Here is a 22115-nt window from a genome sequence, read left to right as displayed (position 1 = left end):
TTCCGACTTGTAGTCATCAGAGGAAACCCACTACATTGTTCCTAATGCAGCAAGGGATCTTTTATATGCACTTTCCCACAGACAGGAAAGCACATACCACGGCCTTTGTCCAATTGTGGTACACTGGTTGGAGTGAGAAAAAAAACCAATCAACTGAATGGATCCACCGAGGTGGTTCGATCCTGTAACTTTTATGTTAGAAATGCTAACAAACTGGTTACATGACCTGCCTAAAGAGAGATTCACACCAGATAAAGAATGGTCTTCAAATGTTTATCATATACATGTAGTCCATAAACAAAAAACAAACATTTATTGATATGAATTATTTATTACTGCTTTAGTACTCAAAAAAGCTCTATATTTTTGGCAAATGACACAAATTTCCATTCACAAGGACGTTTTGATTGATGCATGCAAATAAAAATTGATCAGAATTCAAAATATACAAAATTGTCTTCAAGTTCCTGTTAGCACAATGTTAGAAGAAATAATAATAATAATAATAATGATAATAATAACGAAATAAATAATAATTTTTAAAAATCAGCATTTCAAATGGGTGGGGATTTACATATTTTCTTTTTTTACAAACACACTTAAGATGTCTGTATGTATATCTATATAACACATCACATCTAGAATATACTGACTACAGATTATGTGATAGTACATATAATGGACTTTGTGCCTCTGCAATTATGGTAAAGATACCACCAATAAATATATGGGTAACCACTCACTGTACTGTATTCCAGTCACAATTTGTATTGCATTAATTTCACAATGGCCTCAATGCTATTCTGAGAAATGGTGACACGATAGGGAAAGTTGAATGTCCACACCATGTAATATTAGTGTTAACTGAACAGACCCACCTCTTCCTCTCACTGATTAGCAGAAAGGCCTCACCCAATACTTCTCCAATGTAGATAAGCACAAACTCCACCCCACCACCTTTCCAATACTGATCACAAAATGTTCACCTCACAGAGTACCGGTGCTGACCCGCAAAAGGTTCATCCCATCACCTTTCAAATACTGACAAGCGAAAGGTCTATCACATCACCTTTGAGAAATTTCACATCACGTTTTCCACACCATGTTTCTAATATTTTTAAATGGTTGAAAATCTATCCTTTCATGTTTCACATATTGAATGGCAGAAAATCTACCCCATCATATTTCAAATATTGAATCGCCAAAAATCCACCCCCATCGTCATATATCAATATTGATCATTCCACAAATCTTGTGGTGATAACTGATTTTCAGAAGAGACAGCAAAATCTTGTAACAGTAATTGTAAGATCTTTCACACACAAAAAAAAAGAGAGAAACACTTTCAAGCCCTGATACATTAGGTCAATGGAAAACAATAGTTGCTTGCTGTAAATATCTAGTGATCAAACCACTACCAAATTATTAGAAGAAAATGATTTTGGTTAAAGAATCTTTTTCATCAAAGAACAAGGCAGGAAGGCTTTTCGTTTGGTACTAAAATCCTAAATTAAAAAAACCCACACATTCAGTTTTTATTCCTTTGAAATGACAGGATGGGTACCAGTATGGTGAAAACAGTTTGAATGATGATCTTGATATCCATATGCATGTATTTATACATTGAACTATACTGTGTTCATGGAACATTCAGCCCCCATTTGGGTTTTTTAAAATAACCCCTATACAATACTCCCAACACCAAATGTACACCATAACAGAGACAAAATATATACTTAATTAGTGGAGCATTTACAACCAGTATCAATACACCCAAAACAAACATATTTTGGCAACTAATGTAGAAGTACGTTGTTTGGTGGTAAATGTCTTTTTTTCATGTTACAGGCCTGGACCCAGTTGTTCAATGCATGATTAAGCATAACCGTGTGATCGTATATTATTTATTTTACAAATACTTTCAGTCTGATTACATATGGTTACCTTAGATTATTGTAAATGTACATGTAGTTCCCACATCTTGTTAATTGCTGTTTGGGTGGGCGGGTGGGTGGGTTGTTGCTGGGTTTTTTTTAATGTATATCAACAGCTGGTTAAGCTAATGCAGGGCTAGCTCTGCCACTCGCCAAATTTGCAAATTTCAAGAACAATTGGCGAAATTTTATTTTGATTTGGCGAAAACATTTCATGTAATAATCGGTATTCTGTTGAAAAATAACAGTGGAATTTTGCATATTTAAAGATAATTTGGCAAATTGTTTTGCTAAACAACTGACCTCTTTAAGTTAAACAGCATTTAGTACTTCCAAGTTATTTGTAGCTAACATACACGTACAATGTATATATCATTAGGAAAACAAATAGACCATTACTTGGCAACAAGCATAAAATCTGGTGTAAAGTTCCTCACAGTAATTACTAAGACAACTTCGTATCCTTAGAAACAAACAGTCCTTTCCTTTGTGCTCATCACTCAAAGCTAAATATGATTGGATACTTTTAGGCTTTCGGTGTTCACTGTGAACCATAATGTGAGGCTAGACTTAAAGGATCTTGGCGTGGTTTCCCTAAAACTAATTAATGCAAACTGGAGTTGCCCACAGGGTGGGGTTTTCCTTAATACTAGTATCTAACTAAAAAGGTTTTATTAGTTAATTAATTAAAACGGAGGATTTAGTTGTTTTTTCCAGTCTTACAAGCTCTAAAACATTTTTCAGACACTCAGGTAGTATTGATTTTATTTAGTTCATTGTAAACACTTCTCTTTGCCATCACAATTTTTGACATTTAATAACAGCATTCTTTTTTAGATTGATATGGAAATTATAAATAAATTAGAAGGATGGATGGACAAACTGAACAAAGCAACACAAATTTTAAATATAATACAGACTTCACTGTGGATTTCAAATGAGTAGAAGCATGATATTATTAATGCTTGCAAAAAAAAAGAAAAGAAAAAAAGACAAGAAAAACAAAACGACTTGCTATGATATAAATACTACCACCTCAAATTATTTTTGTAAAACTTCATAAGAAACATGAACCAGTGAACAGATACATACATAATAATTGTTTGAAGCAATTGCAAGACCAGCTATACAAGAGTGAAATATTTCCAGTTCCCAGTAGTAAATTTGGGAATGCCACGTAACATTTATACATCGACATAGGTATAAAATTAAATTGTGGTGCGTGTAATGATATATGATGTATATACATTATCTACATGACTTTGTTTCTTTGTGCGGCAGCATACTAATTTTTTTTTTAAAAGAAAAAAGAAGAGAAAAAAGTTAAACACTCTTCTTCTTCGTCCTATATGCATTTGATAGCTCAATTAAAAAGTTCTGATGGCAATATACTCATAGGACCAGGGCAAATCTTTCTTTTTTTCTCAAGGAAGGAAATGTTTTATTTAACGACACACTCAACACATTTTTATTTATGGTTATATATCCGTCGGACCCCAGAAAAAAAGAACCCTACAGCATTAAGTGATATACCGGAAAAGTTGTCTAATTAAATGCAAAATATCCTATAACCAGACACTTTCATGGTTTTTGTTGTGTGGTTGTTTTTTTTTTTTAATGGGTTTCAAGTGGGCACCCTCAAAAATAAAAAACCTTGAAAATATCTGAAAATATCAACAAAATATTAATTGTGATCATCATAATAAATTGACTATTTACTACAATATTTTGTTTGCTTCCATACTAGCAAAGCTAGCAAGGGAATAGTGTATTATTGAGAGAGGAAACCCGCTGTCACCACTTCATAGGCTACTCTTTTCAATTAGCAGCAAGGGATCTTTTATACGCACCATCCCACAGACAGGATAGTACATACCATGGCCTTTGTTACACCAGTTGTGGAGCACTGGCTGGAACCAGAAATAGCCAAATGGGTTAGTGTATTCAAGTCACCAAGATATTATACAGTAAAATGCATATGTGTGCTATGCTGCTATACCAAGCCAGCTTACTATATGAGTATGAGTGGAACGTGTCAAGCTCAGATTAAACACTTGGAAAACTTCTCACACAAATTTTACTCAACTTTACATAAAATCAAATACTTATCAGTTGTCACGCTAATAGCATACCTTATTTAATTGCAAATAAGTGCTCTACTGTTTAACTTTAAGCACTGACGATATCATGCAAATGGAAGCTGACGTGAAACTTTTAATGTTGATTACATATAGAACAGAATATTTAATATGCTAAACCTAAACAATAAAAACAGTCATTTTAGAGTTGCCAAATATTGAAAGTGAGAAACCTTGAAATGTTTTTAGCCCTGAAACCACGAACATTCTAGACCACAAATATGTCCAGTTATACGGTATTGATATAAAACTGACCTATTTAACACCAAGTATCTAAAAGGAATTGTTAATCATTTGACATATACAGATAATATGATAAATTATTATTCACATAGTTCAAGATATTCAGTGAAATAGAACCAGTATGACACACGTGTCATAATGATTTCACGTGCACAACGAATGACGTCATTTCGGGACACAACGTCATAACATAATGCGGTTTCCCTTGTCTTAGCTCTGTGTAAACGCTCACCAAAATGACATCGTTTCATAGTCTCCTCTGTTAGTTGGAAACGTTCTGACATGGTCCTAGCTTTTTATTCATAAAAATAATATTATGAATAATAAAGAAATTATTACACTCGCGTGTGAATCAACTGATTTTAAAAAACTAATGTCAGGATTCATGTATTACCCTTGCTCTGGCACTCATTTTGTAAAATCAATATAATTATTTCTATTTATGAGTATTTGGTACATAATATATTTAGAGCATAGTTATAGTGGAGGATGTTTTAAAAGTTAGATCTGCTAAATTATTTGCTTTTATATACGGAATGAACTAAAATATGGGGAGGGTATCCCACCTCCCCACCCAGAAAAAAATACCAGTTTCGTATTAGTGTTTTGTTAATTGTTAAATAATTACCCTGATACATCTGTTTTAACTTTTTTATGTACCTATTAACATTTTCATTTCTGCAACGTTTTACATTTAGTAACAAATTATACATCTTTAATATAATGTCTTTAATCGAAGTCCAATCATTTTAGCTACATGTAGTTTCAATTTATGACCAGGGACCAATTTTTGAACATGCAGTAAGCCAGGTTTTGCATGTAAATGTAAATCATAATAAATTTCTAAATACACTGTACATATAATTTTCTTTCGTGATCCGCCTTTTCTAGTGGCGCAATATTTTACGTGAAATAGATTTTTAAATATATCAAGGTACCACAGGTGTTAAAAAGGCTAACCATATACCGTACATAAACTTACAACCTTTTGTGAAATTGGCTCGAGGTCGATAAAGGTTTTGCAAACATCAGTTACAGTATCTTTTTAACACTATACATCAAGCTAAGGGAAGATGATGCAGATATGTGACACAGATGTGGTATATTATACTTGTCAAGAGAACGCTGCGCTGATACACAATTTCTTCATACAAAATTAAGATGCTTAATGTTGATATGAATAATATCGGCAATATGAGATATGGCACCATATACCAGTTATACACGTGTGCATTCATCAAATTTGTGTGAGCATACAGGTACCAAGTATACAACAGTGACTATATATTACACACACATATATGTGTATATATTGTTATCTACGTTACACGTCATCCATTATTTTCTTTTTCTTGTTACAAGACCTACCCGTTTATTATAGATATAAGAAAACAGGGACTATCCAGCATCTCATTGTCTCAGCAAACAATGCTCATTTGTAAAAATGATAGCAACAAACCAACGCCTTCTCATGGTTAGGCAATTTCTGTCATTAAATCTACTTCTGCACACAACAAATGTGTGTATAAGTCACATGTTTCATTCAGAATGTTGTGGGTTTTAAAAGAAAACCTGATACAAAAAAAATTAAAGTTTGGAAAAAAACCTAGCAATTTCACATATACACTCAGTATCATTCATGTTGTGCACAATGTTTAAAAGTCAGTGGGATTGTTCGGTTGCTTTTTTACCCCCTTTTATATTTTTTTTTTTTTTTTTTGGGGGGGGGGGGTTGAAGAGGGTGCTTTTGTCATTTAATATTTAGCTGAAAACACGGTATTCTAAAGAAGCTATGTAAAGTGTCATAAACTACAGATTCTCCATACTGTAAGCAGCTTAATAACATTCATATCTAACACATTGATATCTAGTATCTCATGTTCACACTCATTACATTATAACAATATTTGTTTTATACTGCAAACACTGTCAATGAGCAAATAAAACACCTTGAATTTACATGTGGCAATAAATAAAAACAGACAAAATAATAATAATAAAAACAAGTAATTATTCCTCTGCGGAATGATGCCAACAACATGGTACTGTATTCACTACAAATAAATACAACAGACTCAAACAAAAGTATGTAAAACTACAACTCCTAAATTCAAATAAATAGGGGGCAATTTTACATAAATAAACTAACATGTACACGGTACATCATATCACAATATGTGTGGGATGTAATAATTCACTAGTATCCTTAAAAAAAATATAACAAGCCGTTCACAACTGTCACCATTTTCACAAATAAACACAAACCCCCAACTAAAAGCATACACCAAGGCCTACATTAAAAATGTTAGGTTTCGGAGTGTGGTTTTTTTTTGAAGCGTAAGCTTGTTTTTAATATATCAACTGTTGAATGTCATACAGTAGTGCACATTGAACATTATGTGTGCACATACTATACGATTTATTTAAAGTACTAATATTTCAAATGCGAAATGTGGTTTTCTTCGTTTGTCCTGTCATTTGTAAGTGACAATTTTAATATTAATTTTCAACTTGCCATTCATTTAAAAGAAACCCCACATTATATTGATACTATAAAACAATTCTTTTGAATGAGTGAAATGCTTTTACGTAACTATGAACATGGAGTACCATTTAAGAAGACTGTTAAAATAATTTGAGTTTTTGTAATCACAAGTCAATACCCCCAAACATGACGTTAGCCTTGGGTTGTCAGAGTTATCTACTCTTGAATACAACACCCATAGAAATATTTTATTTTGCCTCTGCCAATTTGTCAGTTTGATACTTCTAACATGATATTTAGCTCCATTCCTTCTCATTGTGGTATAATTTAATACTATAAATCTTTTGAATCTGTGAAATATCTATCATCCCCATTCTACCATTTGTCGTTCGGGATAACATTCAGATCATTTTCAGTTCTTACTCCTCATATAGATCTTTCAACAAATATTGATATTACAAACAAAAAAAACTAAAAAAATGCAAATGTGTAAAATGCTTTTTAAAATTGTTTGTCCTATCATTTTTCCATTAATGACAACTTGAGTATCATTTCTAACTCTTCTTCTTCCTGTTTCCGCTGTCTCTCGGCATCGTCCTGCTCTTGCTGGGACATCTCTAGCACCAGACGCATTTGGTCCTCTTCGGACAAAGAGCGACTCGGTTGTAGTATATCTGTCGGAATTATTTCGGCTGGTTCCATCTTGCCCAGGCTCTCTGCTATTGCTCTGTGTACAGAATAAAGACAATCTAATCAATATCTAAATTTCAATTACAGTGTTTAAAAATTTATATTTTGCATAATGAAGGAAGGAAGGAGATATTTTATTTAATGACGCACTCTAACACATTTTTTATTGACGGTTATATGGTGTCGGACATATGGTTAAGGACCACACAGGTATTGAGAGAGGAAACCCACTGTCGCCACTTCATGGGCTACTCTTTTCGATTAACAGCAAAGGATCTTTTATATGCACCATCCCACAGACAGGATAGTACATACCACGGCCTTTGTTACACCAGTTGTGGAGCACTGGCTGGAACGAGTGTACAGAATAAAGACAATTTAATCAATATCTAAATTTCAATTACTGTGTTAAAAAAAAATATATTTTGCATAATGATACCCAGTAAATGAAAAAAAAGAAAAAAAAACTATTCAAGAATGCCCAAGCTGAGTGAAATGAAACATTATTAGATGGCAGTGACAGGGAAATATCCTTGTGTTGGGAAAGTAAAGGAATGAAAGATTGTTTAATTTCATCAATTAATCATTGGCTATTGGACAGTGAACGTTTTGGTCAACATTGCATTGCGATTCCCTACGCAAGGTTTAGAGGTCGCTACGCAATTTAAAAATATTGAACAGCAGTTGCTAATTAATTTTCAGTTGACGAGAAATATTGCTAATCAAGATTTTGAAAACCAAATATTCCCTGTTGGGTGTTGAATACCTGGTAAAAATGACAGGTAGTCGTCAGAGGAAACTTGCAACATTAGCAGCAAGGAATGTTTTTTCTCTCATCCTCAGGTTATATGGAACAGAGCTATCCCATGAAAGAAAGCCATGTAAGAAATTTCTATCTTACATGGGATATCACGCGCTTACGTTTAACATGAAGTCGTTGGTAAAATATGACGTCATATTAATGGGAGGTGGTGACGTGAGGTCATTAGACACAGTTTTAAATTAATGTTTTGTTATTAAAACCTTCTATCTAGTTAATTTGTAGTGTTAAATTTTATTTAACACATGAAACAAACACGGTAAATACGACAGTGTAGTTTATTTATGATAAAATGGTCAAATAAACAAGTTACTTGTTCAGCCATCATTGACTGTTTGTGTAAAATAATGGTTTATTTACCGAATGAATGAGAGAAAAAGACTCCATCATATGTGGTCATGTGGGATAGAAAAAGTACACCCTCGGTGGTGAAAATTTCGACCTTGGGATATCTCGGCAAGCCTCATCCCAGGTCGAAATTTCCACCACCTCGGGTGTACTTTTTCTATCCCATATGACCACACATGATGGAGTCTTATAAGCTTCCCACAGTAAGACCAACGGTCATGGGACATCAGAAAATAAATCTGCCATTGGTGGCTGCCAATTTCCATCACACAGGTGATGCGCAACTGACCCAGGTGATAGTTCATCAATCACAGTCCATGATATTACCTAACTGTGACTAACTGATGAAACATTAAAATAATTTGTATGTTTTCAATGGTACATGTATGTCCTCTGGCGACATTTTCCTCTTCGACATTTTTGAATTTTGTGTACTTACTTTTTTCTTACTCACCCATTGGTGAGAACATCATGCATTATTTTTGATAACACATGGGTTGTTTACACACGTATGTGTGTTAACAATTTCAAGACATACAACTGGCTGCTCCTAGGTGATGACCAGGGCATCAGTGTCATGCATCCAATGAAAAACAACACAGTGAATATAGATGAAAGACTGATCCTGTCAAACAAAGATCAGTGGTTGCAAAACAAGGCGTCGCATGTCACATGCGATGTTTACTACCCTCATTTCCGACGTCTATTTTCGCCAAAGTTGCTCAGACTCCAGTTCATATTTTCTTGGCTCTTGTCTGAATGTATAGCTCTGCTTCAGAGTTCTATGGGTTAATTTCTTCAGGAAAACTGAGTTTCCCACAAATACAGCGTCCATTACTGCTCATTGCCTTTGTTATTAAAATATATTTTGTTTTGATTCATGAGCATAGTAGACCCAGTGATTTTCCGCGATCGCGGAAAACAGACGGAATTCCCATTGTGAAACGGAATTTACATTTGGAAACGGAATTACGATTTTCCGCAAAGTTAAAAAAATTAATACTATTTTACTATTGCCTCACTGTAATCTGACGATTGACCCATGCACAGTACTATTGGCAAATGCTAGACTGGATTATACGCTTCACAGTAAACCAAATGGTGACATTGGGAACCAATCAAATACTTCGCGAACGTTAGCGAAACATTTGCTAGCTGAACTTGGGGCTGGTTTACTGCTTAGTCTGTTGTGCCTATGCAGATGGGACAGGGTTTTTTTTTTCCAGGAGTAAGTTTAGCCAGCGGTTTGTCGCTAACGCTTGTCTTGAAAGACAGATTTTTACGCTACACATTAAACCGAATGACCATTTCTGGAACCACCAGTCAAAATGTGTTTGCAAACGTTTAGCAAAAAACAGCTGCCTGAACGTTGCAATGTTACTTTATTTCCGCTGTGTCATGCGCATACTTCAATTTGCAGATGACGTTAGACTGTCACAGAGATGAAAATATAAATGTTTATGTTTTGTGAACCCTAAGTGCAGTGTACTTAATTGTTAGACAATCATGCTTTATGTAGTTATTATAATTGTAGCCTTTGCTTTGATTTTTCGCTACTAATATGTAGGGTTACTTTGATTTAATGACAAATAACGACGTCATATTAAATTTATTATTATTATTATTTAATGATGCCACTAGAGATCATTGATTTTATATTAATTATGACACATACTTTGGAGGCTTTCACCCCTCTTGAAGAGTATTCCATAAAGAAACAAAATGGCAGACAGCAGAAAACTGCATGTATTTTGCCCTATGCTATATCAGCGAAGTCAACACTGGCAACATCATTACAGTCTCGTATGTGGAATCTGTATCACTGTAATGGGTTTTTCGCAACTGGTGTCTAAACAACATTTGGGGGAAATGTATCGGCAATTAAAGGTAGGAGAGTAATTTATTGTAGTTGTTAACAATTTGGTTCGGACTTTAATTTGTCACAACTTGTGTTAGTTCAATTGTTAATTGCATATTGTAGTCTGAAATGGAAATGAAACAGAATTTACAAAAACATGAAACAGAAAATAGCTTGTTTTTAAAACGGAAAACCACTGTCATACTTGTTCTATTCTTGGGCCAACAATTTCACCAACTATATGCATTACAAGTGGACTACATCGCACACTTCTGTGGTAACAGACTCCGGCCCATAGAGCCCCCCCCCCCATCCCCCCATTACTGAGTGTGTAGCTCTCGATAAACCCCCAACTCCTACTCTGTCAGTTCCAACGTCTACTAGTACTTTGTTTTGCAACCGCTGAAGATGGCGGACCATTGGAAAGAACACGGGTGTTTAATTTATACTGTGATTTATAATAATAATAATAATAATAAATTCTTTATTTAGTGAGGGTAACACAGTTAGCAAAAGCTAATCTTCCCTGAGGCCCTCAGGTACAAACAATACAGAATTACAATGCATACATTTATGAACAAATAGAAAATACATATATGGCAATAAACATATGTACAAATGATATTATTTTAGAAAATATTTCTTGAGTCTATATTTAAAAACAGCAGTATTTGGCGATGATCGTATAGCTTTAGGCAATTTATTCCAAAGTACTGGTCCAGAGTAACTGAAAGCATGTTTAAATAAAGACATTTTAGGTTTTGGAATTAATAGATTTCTATCCTCTACATTTCGAAGGTTGTAGGGATTGTTTTCTCCAACATATATTAATAAGTTTGAAAGATAGTTTGGGGCTTCATTGTATAGACATTTATAAATTTGTAAACATTTGTGATAGTGGATTCGTGTTTCCATTGTCATCCATTTTAACTGTTTAAATAGTGGGGCAGATGGAGTAATAGGATCTACATCTAATATCATCCTTGCAGCTCTCTTTTGCAGTTTTAGTAAACGTTCTAATCCATCCTGATTACAGCTTCCCCAAATTACACAGCAGTAATCGATGAGTGGTAAAATATACCCATTGTAGAAAAGTTTTCTTGCATCTAATTTAAATACCTAATGATTTTTGATAACAGATACAGACGTTTAGAGATCAGGGAACACACATGTTTAACCTGATTTGTCCATTTTAAATTATTATCAACTTTAATTCCTAAAAGTTTTTCGCATTCAGTGTGTTGCAGACGTTCTGAATTTATTATAAGAGAAATATCATTTTGGATTGTAACTTTTTGTCTTGTTCCTATAGTCATATATTTGGTCTTTTTTGTGTTTATGAACATTTTATTATAGGAACACCATTTTTCTACACTATTCAGATCTTGCTGTAGTTCATCTTGAATTTGAGTAACAGTTTTCCCTGACATGAACATTGTTGAATCATCTGCATACATACTTGTGGTACAATGTTCAATGTTCAATGTATAGTGGAAGATCATTTATGTACAGTATAAATAGAAGAGGTCCTAGTATGGAACCCTGTGGAACACCATAAATAATGGATTTAGGTTCTGATGTTGCCATTCCTATAGTGACTTGCTGTGTCCTGTTAGTTAAATAAGATTGGAACAAGTTAAGAGAATTCCCTTTGCTGCTATAAATGTTTAACTTTTGAATCAGAATTGAATGGTCCACAACATCAAAAGCTTTTTTGAAATCAAGAAATATGACTCCATTTAGATTTCCTTCATTCATTTCATGTAACCATTTATCAGTTATATCAATAAGTGCTGTTTTGGCATGAGTGTTTTGGTCTAAAACCTGATTGAGATGAGTGTAAAAGGTTAAATTTTGTTAAGTAATCATAAAATTGCATGGAGATATGTTTTTCTATTAATTTGGACAGTGTTGGCAATACAGATATTGGCCTATAATTTGTAGCTTCAGTTTTGTCACCAGTCTTGAAAATTGGAGTAACTTTAGCATTTTTAAAACATTGTGGATAAATACCACTGTCTATTATTTTGTTAAAAATAAATGTTAACGAAGAAGCACATTGCCAAGGCACCTAACTTAAGTATTCGTGGACCTAAGTTGTCATCTCCAGATGATTTATTGACATTTAAGTTCTTAAGCTCATTATAAAGATAATTTATTTGTACAGGAGCTATCTTAAACTTTTCCTCATTTGGGAGTCTCTCTTTTACAAAACGTTCCACTTTCTCGAGATTTGGCATATCATATCCAGAATTAGTTCTCAAATTTTCAATACAAGAAGTAAAGAAGTCATTAAATTTGTTTGCTATGTCGGTCTTATTCTTAAGTGTTGTTCCATTGTCAGATTTCAGCTCTGCTGGACTTGATACATGTGGAGGATTTAGCTCATGGATACATTTCCATAATGATTTTGGATCCCTAGAGTCATTCACCACAGCAGAATAGTAGTTTTGTTTATACAAGAAGAAAAGAGTACTGTGATTTATACAAGAAGAAAAGAGTATGATGGGGTGTTATTTATACTGTAATGGGGTGTTTTATATATAATGTGCTGTGAAAGTCTTTAAAGGTCAGAACAAATTTTATAAGTCGCGGTCGGGAGTGTTTTCGATCAAGATTTTATTAACCAATTTGTTGCCTCTGTGAATAAGCCGACTCTCTTCTTTCGGAAAGTATTTATAGACTAAAACACGGCAATATACAGTATTTGATAGATCCTTGAGTTATTTTTGTTACTGTTACCTGTGATTGTTTACATTTATATTTATGTTTGTGCTATGTACATCTTATACTCAACTTGCTTTCTGTAGAACACTAATCACTTGTCTGATATTTATAACACCACTAAAGCACATTGATTTATTAATCATCGGCTATTGGATGTCAAACATTTGATCATTATGACATACAGTCTTAGAGAAAGAAAGAAATGTTTTATTTAACGACGCACTCAACACATTTTATTTATGGTTACAGTCTTAAAGAGAAAAAAAGAAATGTTTGATTTAACGACACTCAACACATTTTATTTATGGTTATATGGCGTCAAACGTATGGTTATAGACCACACAGATAATAATAGAGGAAACTCGCTGTCACCACTTCATGAACTACTCTTTTCGATTAGCAGCAAGGGATCTTTTATATGCACCATACCACAGACAGGATAGTACATACCACAGCCTTTGATTTACCAGTCGTGGTGCACTGGCTGGATTGAGAAATAGCCCAATAAGCCTGATATTTTGAAATGAGAAGGCTTGTTGTACACAGGCTTACCTTTGAAGCTGTCGGTCTTCATCCTCTCCGAAACCGGTCGCAGACGGCTGGGTCCTATTCAAGGCTTCCCAAAACGTCACCTGGTCATTCTCCGAGCCTGCGTCTACTAGACTTTGCTGTATTGCAAACTGCAAGAGTTCGTCGTCCTCATCATGCAGGCGTTCATGGTGCGCATCACCTGGAAACATAACAAACTCAGAGTAGAGTCACGTGGCTCTGTAGCTCAGTGGAAAGGAAGGAAATGTTGCTGCCAATGTGCAATTGTTCCAATTAGCATCAAGGGATGTTTTATATGCAGTATCCCATAGACACGACAGTACATGTACATACACAGACATGATTGTGCACCCTTCCAAAAAAAAACCTGATTTTACTCGAACATAGCGATGTTAATGCAAACTGAGAGATGGCCACTCGTTAAAAATTATAACAGACGGAAAATAAAAATAGATAATGGAATATTTAAAAAGCAGAAAATAATCATGTCTGATACATTCGTACCATGTAACCATGGCCATTGTTACACAATTAGTTTTTTTTAGCAAACCTGCTGTCGCCACATAGGCTACTCTTTTATGACAGGCAGCAAGGGATCTTTTATTTGCACTTCCCACAGGCAGGATAGCACAAACCATGGTCTTTGTTGAACCAGTTATGGATCACTGGTCGATGCAAGTGGTTTACACCTACCCATTGAGCTTTGCTGAACACTCACTCAGGGTTTGGAGTCGGTATCTGGATTAAAAATTCCATGCCTCGACTGGGATCCAAACCCAGTATCTACCAGCCTGTAGACCGATGACGTCTAGGCTGTAAACGCAGGCCATAGGATTTCAAATTTCATGGGCAACACTTTTTCAGTTCCGTGTCTTGTCATCATGGAAACCCATCGGTAAATGTTTTTAAAAAATTATTATATATACAGTAGAATCTTGTTGGGTCGAACTCGAAAGGGTTGAATACATCGCAACGCTCGAACCAAAAACAGTCCCAAGTTACACTTACATGTTGTTGACTGATTGGTTAGCTTGAACTACCCGATGGGTCGAACACTTTCTCGAGCACCGACGGGGTTCGAGCCAACGGGATTCAATTGTATATTATTTTTGTTGAATAATCGTACTCAATATAATAATCATGGGAAACGAAATTTCGGTTCTGTGATTTTATTAACACAGTACCAGAAATGACCATTTCTGTGAAATCCGAGGGCCTGTAAATGTAAAAAAATAACCAAAAAAATGCCTACCTAACCGTCCGTAAGTGGGTGGTACCTCGAAGCAAGCCTCATTGACGACACATGACATCTTCCCCTCCTCCCCAACACACGTGACCATCTCCACGGGCTGGTTCATCGCAAATATGTTGCCAAACGTTATTCTTGCATTGAGGACGTGGAATATTGGAATTTCTGCAATAATACAAAGTTACATAATATACAGTCGAACCTGTTGTAATTTAGTACATGCATGACAATCACCTGAAAGTGTATACAACTGGTACATAACACAAACATTTACCAAGAATTCAAAGGAATTATATATCTCATCTACCATAAACTTACGTCATTTCATTAACAGAGCTACACATTTACAAATGCAGATTTCAATGTGTATTTATAAAAAAAAGAAGAAAAAAAAAAGAAGACAATAATAATAATAATAATAAAAACATTTGATAAAATAAATGTAATTAATTTTATTTTTTATTTCTTGCCACATGCATTGTGATGAACACCCATAGGTGCAACTATAAATATATAGTTTGAGAGAAATGGAGCTAGACAAGAAAATGTAATGTTCAGCTAAACACAAAAGTTTGCTGTCCCAACTGCCGTTGATTAAAATAGTACCTACATCTTGCCTTTTTAATTTGTAAAGACAAAACCCACATGATGATTCCTTAACATTCATCTTCTACACAATATGATTAAAAGGCAGGGTCACATAAAAGTTGACCTACCTGTACTGAAGGCAGGGTCACACAGATTACAAAACTTGGAATCTACACTGTGTGTATTTTTTCTTCATCTAACACTCACAACAATAAGCCACAACTTTTAAACTGCTAGCATTTAGCTTAAAACAAACCAACTGGGCTATTTCTCATTCCTTCAGTGCACCATGACTAGTATATCAAAGGCCATGGTATGTGCTATCCTGTCTGTGGAATAGTGCATATAAAAGATCCCTGCTACTAATGAAAAAATATAGTTTCCTCTCTAAGACCTAACTACCAAATGTTTGACATCCAAACACCGGTGATTAATAAATCAATGTGCTCTAGTGGTGTTGTTAAACAATAAAATAAAGAATATGATATGAAAGGTAGCTGGTAGAACAAAATACTTTTCCTGAAAAATTAATGTATTCAGATTTTACGGCAAATATTGTATTGGCTCATGGAGGTTAAAAACATATGTTGATAATCGGCTACCTATTTTAACTGGAAAACCTGCCGGGATCTGCAGGGTGATGAAATCTCGCAGCTTCTTGAAGTGTGCATTGCTAGCTGCCATGAGGTCTATGATGGGGATAACCTGCTCCTGGAGGGACAAGGGGAATGCTTCGCACAGCCATAACGTGCCCCGGAACTTCTGTGTCTTCGTCGTCTGCTCTTTAGGCCGACCAATGTCTCGGCCTTCCAGATCAACGTATTTATTAAAATAGTCCTCCGCAGAAATATCACAAGGGTTGTAAGACACTGATGTAATAGACTGTGCAAACAGAAGAAAAGAAAATGATAATTTAGAGGGAGAAAAAAAAAAAGAAAAAAAAAGAGAGAAGAGAAAACATTATTTAATAAAAACAAAAAATGAAATCTGAAAAAATCCATAATAATTTCGAATTTTAAATTACCAAGTAGGAAATTGTCCACTATTAACTTAAAATTATCTACCATGTTTCATTACATAGTTGTTAGAGCATTTAAGTAACTTGTTGCCAAATAGTTATCTTAAAAGAAATCTGGTAATTGTTTTTAGTTAATAATTTAGCATTAAAGGACACTAACTTCCAAATATTATCACAATTTGCTACTGTACTTGCATTTATAAAGAAAAGTTCACTTTGTTTACACATGACATAAAAAGACAATATATATTTACAAACCCATCAGAGACAACAATGTGTGAGACTTATGGTATATACATTTTGGAGTTCAATTTAAAGACATCTGATTGATCTCTTCATGGTGATGACCCAAATGTTAAACCCAAACCGACCAATAAAATGAACACTAGTGATGTTTCTGCTATCAGTTAGAATCAAAAATCAATTGCTTTGGCTCTACCGATGTGCTGATCATCAATAAAAAAACACATAATCCATTGTGTAATTGTTTAGTTTCGATTATGGTATAGATATAAATATGTTGGGATTGGTGTTAATTTTTCATACATAAAGAAAAAAAAGAAGAGATTAAATAGGTAAAGATAAAATTAGTAATTTGTAGGGTCTATCACTGTGACCACAACAGGTGCATGGTATTTATAATTCAAATTCTTCTTATATTCATATAATTCTAACACTTATGTTCATTAGATACCATTTATTTTACAACCTTCAGTTTTCACTCATTAGATAATACGTGAGGCCATTTTAACAGGTTAAGAATCAGATCATTCTGATCACTTCTTTTCTTTTGACATGCACTGCCAACAGCCTTTCTTTGTACTTACCCAATACCCAATGCCAAGCTTCACAAGGATATTTTTGCATTCAGGTCCAGTCAACTATCGTAAACACATCATGCTAAATATTATTTACAAAGATGAATTCCATAAATACAACAGCAATGAATGCTGCCATCTTTGTCATTTAACATAGAAGTGGCTATGTATGTGATGGGCATGTATACAGCGTCGGCTAATGAGGACTGGCTACCTATATGGAGGTTGTATTTTGGGTGTAAAGCCCAGTTTAAGGCCACCCCATCGAAACGTTTCAATGTGAAGCAGGGGTTACCTCTAGTGATATATAGAGGATACTCCCTGAGTGTCTTGTTATATCATAATTTATCAGCAAGAGTTGATAAAAGTATGAAATTCGAGGCTTGCAGAGGATTTGTATACTTTTATCAATGAGTGCTGATAAATTACATTATCACAAGACACGAGGGGGGTATTCTTTTTATCACTAATGATAGGTTCAGCAATGAAACATACACAGTGACATAACAAAAAGAAGCAATATCTCTTAGGAGAATATCGCAAATTATACTGCCAGCAATATCTCCTACAAAAGCCTTTAATGCATGATAAATAATATTAACGGCCACTAGAATAGTATTCTCTATTGACATAATCTAAACACAACCCACATTCTCACCCCATTTGACATACTGTTAGTTTTAGTATGTTCTTCAGCTACTCCGAGAAACGACTCCAGTGGTGTCTTGATGACTTTCTTGCATTTCTCTTTGTCTTGCTGCGATAAATGTTCGGTCCTCGTCTTGGTGACCAGTTCCACATTACTTGCACTAAATACCTAGCAAAAACATTACGGATCCACATTACCTTCACTAAATACCTAGTAAAAACATTATGGATCCACATTACCTTCACTAAACACCTAGCAAAAACATTATGGATCCACATTACTTGCACTAAATACCTAGCAAAAACATTACGGATCCACATTACCTTCACTAAATACCTAGTGAACATTTTAAAAGTTCCACATGAAAATTATTATATGCAAAAATAAAGAGAGCAAAATCACATCCCTGACATTACTTTCACTAAATACTAAAGGAAATGAAAAATCAGCTACCTAGCAAAAATCTCATAGCTACACTATACTATTTACTAAATGCTTAACAGCAACACACATTACATTCACTAAATACTTAGTGAACATTTTAAAAGTTCCACCTGACTACATATCCAGTGAAAATTAAAGATTCACATTACAGGGATGCGATACAATTTAACAATAATCTTTAAAACGGTGTCAGATCACATTAAAATATATTTTTGAAAATGATTTTATGCAAAAATAGAGACTGCAAAATCACATCCCTGATATTACTTTCACTAAATACTTAAGGAAATGAAAAATCAGCTATCTAGCAAAAAATTCATAGCTACACTATACTATTTATTAAATGCTTAACAGCAACACACATAAGGAAAAAAAACATTACAAGTAGCTATTATTTAATGAAGGTAGTACTAAACCAAATAACTTCCAGCTGGGTCAAAGTTCGAGGTGCACCAAACTTTTGATAGAGAAGTGAACACCACAAGTCCTGTGATTGGTGATAAATGTGTGTTGGTTGTAAAAAAAAATAGTTTCATCTGGGCAAAAAAGGTATGCAATTTTATTTCATCTAGTATCACTGTGTCAAGTAGCCTTGCGCATGTATGGGGTACCTGTAAAAAAAAGTACTCGAATTTTGTGCGAAACTAGGGTAGTCATAGACGCTACTCGTTATCTCAGAAATGAGCAGCTTGACCCCCTAATTTCTTTTTTATTCACAGGGTGAGGGTTGGTAGTATTTATATCTGTGTTGTTTTTGTCGACTGATATGCTGCAGGTAGGAGTTTTAGCCACATATGTTAATACTGTCGTCTATGGGATTTGATTTGGTAGTAAACACCCTGAAATAAGCCACTTTATTTTCAGATGTGATATGTTTACTCAATCGTGTATTAATAAATATATACTTAGTCCTGTATTAATAAATATATATATACTATCTAAAACTGTATCTCTTAATACCAGTAAGACATACTTTGCATTCATAACCATTGACAAACTCAGTTTTGTCACTTCTCCAGCCCCATATTCCAGACTTATTCCTGCAAAGAAAAAAAAAAGAGAAAAAAAATATAGAGGTATAAATAATTGTGTGTGTGCTTGCATGTGGGGGTGGGGGATGGGGTTGCATGTGTACATGTACATTCACAGGTGTGTGTGTAAATGTATATAATCTAATAAATTTAGTTCAAGCTGTACATTCAACAGAAATAATTTAACTGTGAAATACAGATTGCAGAATTGGTACAGCATGGCTTTTTATTACATACCTATTCAATCTTACTATAGTGATAAAGACGTTTTCAAACCATGTAATAAATTTATTTTGTATTACACATATGTGCAATCTGGACCAGAACTTACAAATGGGGAATTCCCTTTTCATTTTTACTGTAGTTAGCGCCTTTTATTTACTGACGTCATATATGATTTACAAATTACGTCACATCGTATTTGAAACATTACAAAAGGCTGCTGCAAAGTATGATTCTTAATGTTAAGCAAATCCATGAAAGGAGTTTTGATCATAGATTTAACAGTCTTGCTATGATGTTAAATTACAAAACCGTTTTTGTAAAACATAAAAGAAGGTATGTAATAAATACAGAACTTCACATACGTTCTTTTCGCTTCCTATTTATTGCACTCGTTTATTTTGTGAAAGAAAGTAACACTTGACCTCTACGCGGTCTCGTGATATATATTCCTGCGCAAAACAAACTTGTGCAATAAATAGGAAGTGAAAACAACGTACGTGAAGTTCTGTATATTGCATATACAAAAGCGGAGGAGATAAAGGATGTGCGCAAAATAAGTAAGCCAAAATTAAATACAAACCTGCTAACCTCAAAACAGTTCACCTCAAAATCGATGGAATGTTCTGCCGTAATTAGATTAAAGTAACATAAAACGTACAGTGAAACCTCTCAAAACCGGACCTTCTGTAAACCGGAATTCCCTCAAAACCAGACGTTTTTCGAGGCCTCTTTTTAAATGGCTGTACAGAAGAGAACCTCTCTAAACCGGATACATCTTAAAACCGAACTTTTTACTTTGTCCCAAGGGTGTCCGGATTAGAGGAGTTTTACTGTACCACTATGTACCAGCTATTATTAACATTAAGTACTGCACTAAAGAGACCTTTGTGTGCTCAGAAGACACCAAAAAGCCTGATGTGTCCACATTACTGAGATCTAAAGCCAGGGCTTCTGGAATTTTTATAAAATCCAATAGCCATGGGATCAGTGATTTAAAACATTTTCTAGCCAAGATTCACAATTCACTAGCCCTACTTTACTTTATGTTAATACAATTTTACTAAATAATAGTAATAATCACCTAATATGTCACCTAAAGAGGGAGATAGAGCTTAAAAGCACTAACATTAGGGGTTGGGGTGGGAGCAGGATATTCATATTTTACAAAATCGACTTAACTGCAACATTTGACCAAAAACAATCCACTAGCCGTTGGGCATGGCTATAGCAGTTATTTACTAGCCCAACATTGAATATCACTAGCCATGGGAGAGGGGCTACCATAATCTAGAAGCCCTGCTAAAGCCCCATACAGAAGTGGTCTCATTTTGACACATTCTTATGACTGAACAAACAAACAAGTGAATGAATGAACCAACCAAACAGACATTCTAATTCAAATGACTGAACAAACAAACAAACAAAATGAGTCTCCAACCTTTCAAAAGAGATTTTGTCCGTATCTATGAAGGTGGTCACTATAGGGGATGTGAGTCTGGCTGCCACGGCCTCTTCGGACGGCCTCGTGGTCTGTAAGGGCTGGGTTACGTCGGCCAGTCGCATCACCTCGGTGTAGACTTCTTTCTGATCGTGGTCCACCTCCATCACAGTCGCGGTGCCAGCTGAAACATCAGTTACAGTTGGTTTGTTTTGTTTAACAACACCACTAGAGCATATTCATATACTAATCATCGGCTTTTGAAGGTAAAACATTTGATAATTTTCACATATATAGTCTTAGAGAGGAAACCCTCTATGCTTGTTCATTAGTAGCAAGGGATCTTTTATATGCACCATCCCACACACAGCCTTTAATATATATCGTGGTGCACTGGCTGGAACGAGAAATAGCCCAATGGGCCCACTGACAGGGATCGATCTGAGCGCTTTACCACTGAGCTACATTCCACCCTCTGAAACATGACAGAACGTTCATAAAGGTTCAAACCATGAGGATGTTATTTCAATGTTTGCTTATTTTACGGAACTCTATATTTGATAATTCTATTTATTTTTTTAAATCTGTCATTAATAGTTGGGAGGTCAGTTGTGAAAGATGTGTAAGATAAACCAATTGAGAAACAACAGGCCACAGGATTAATCATTTGCATAACCCATTTACATATTATGAGAAAAAAAAATTAAAATGAAAATTAATTTTTGTGTAACCCAATACAACTATATAAATGATGATATAAAGTTAATGCACAAACAAAAAATAGGTTACATAAAACTAAGACTTGCTCACATAATTTTCACAGGACTAAACTAGAATTTAATTCTTCTCAGAACAGACAGCAG

General features: G+C 34.6%; 1 protein-coding gene across 1 annotated transcript in view; it reads right to left on the bottom strand.

Moving 5' to 3' along the window:
- Window positions 1-311: 311 nt before the first annotated feature.
- The window catches only part of LOC121368375 (ankyrin repeat domain-containing protein 13B-like), a 32622-nt gene continuing 10818 nt past the window's right edge, over window positions 312-22115 (bottom strand). The window contains exons 7-13 of the mRNA XM_041493069.1: window positions 21253-21436; window positions 19532-19598; window positions 18124-18282; window positions 16232-16511; window positions 15045-15206; window positions 13796-13973; window positions 312-7527 (exon numbers count right to left, since the gene is read on the bottom strand). Of these exons, the coding sequence (XP_041349003.1) occupies window positions 7320-7527; window positions 13796-13973; window positions 15045-15206; window positions 16232-16511; window positions 18124-18282; window positions 19532-19598; window positions 21253-21436 (1238 nt within the window). The 3' untranslated portion in view covers window positions 312-7319. The remainder of the gene's footprint in view (window positions 7528-13795; window positions 13974-15044; window positions 15207-16231; window positions 16512-18123; window positions 18283-19531; window positions 19599-21252; window positions 21437-22115) is intronic.

The sequence above is a fragment of the Gigantopelta aegis genome, chromosome 3 (genome assembly GCF_016097555.1).
Source record: "Gigantopelta aegis isolate Gae_Host chromosome 3, Gae_host_genome, whole genome shotgun sequence".
Lineage (NCBI taxonomy): Eukaryota > Metazoa > Mollusca > Gastropoda > Neomphalida > Peltospiridae > Gigantopelta > Gigantopelta aegis.
This window is presented reverse-complemented; position numbering and strand designations above follow the sequence as displayed.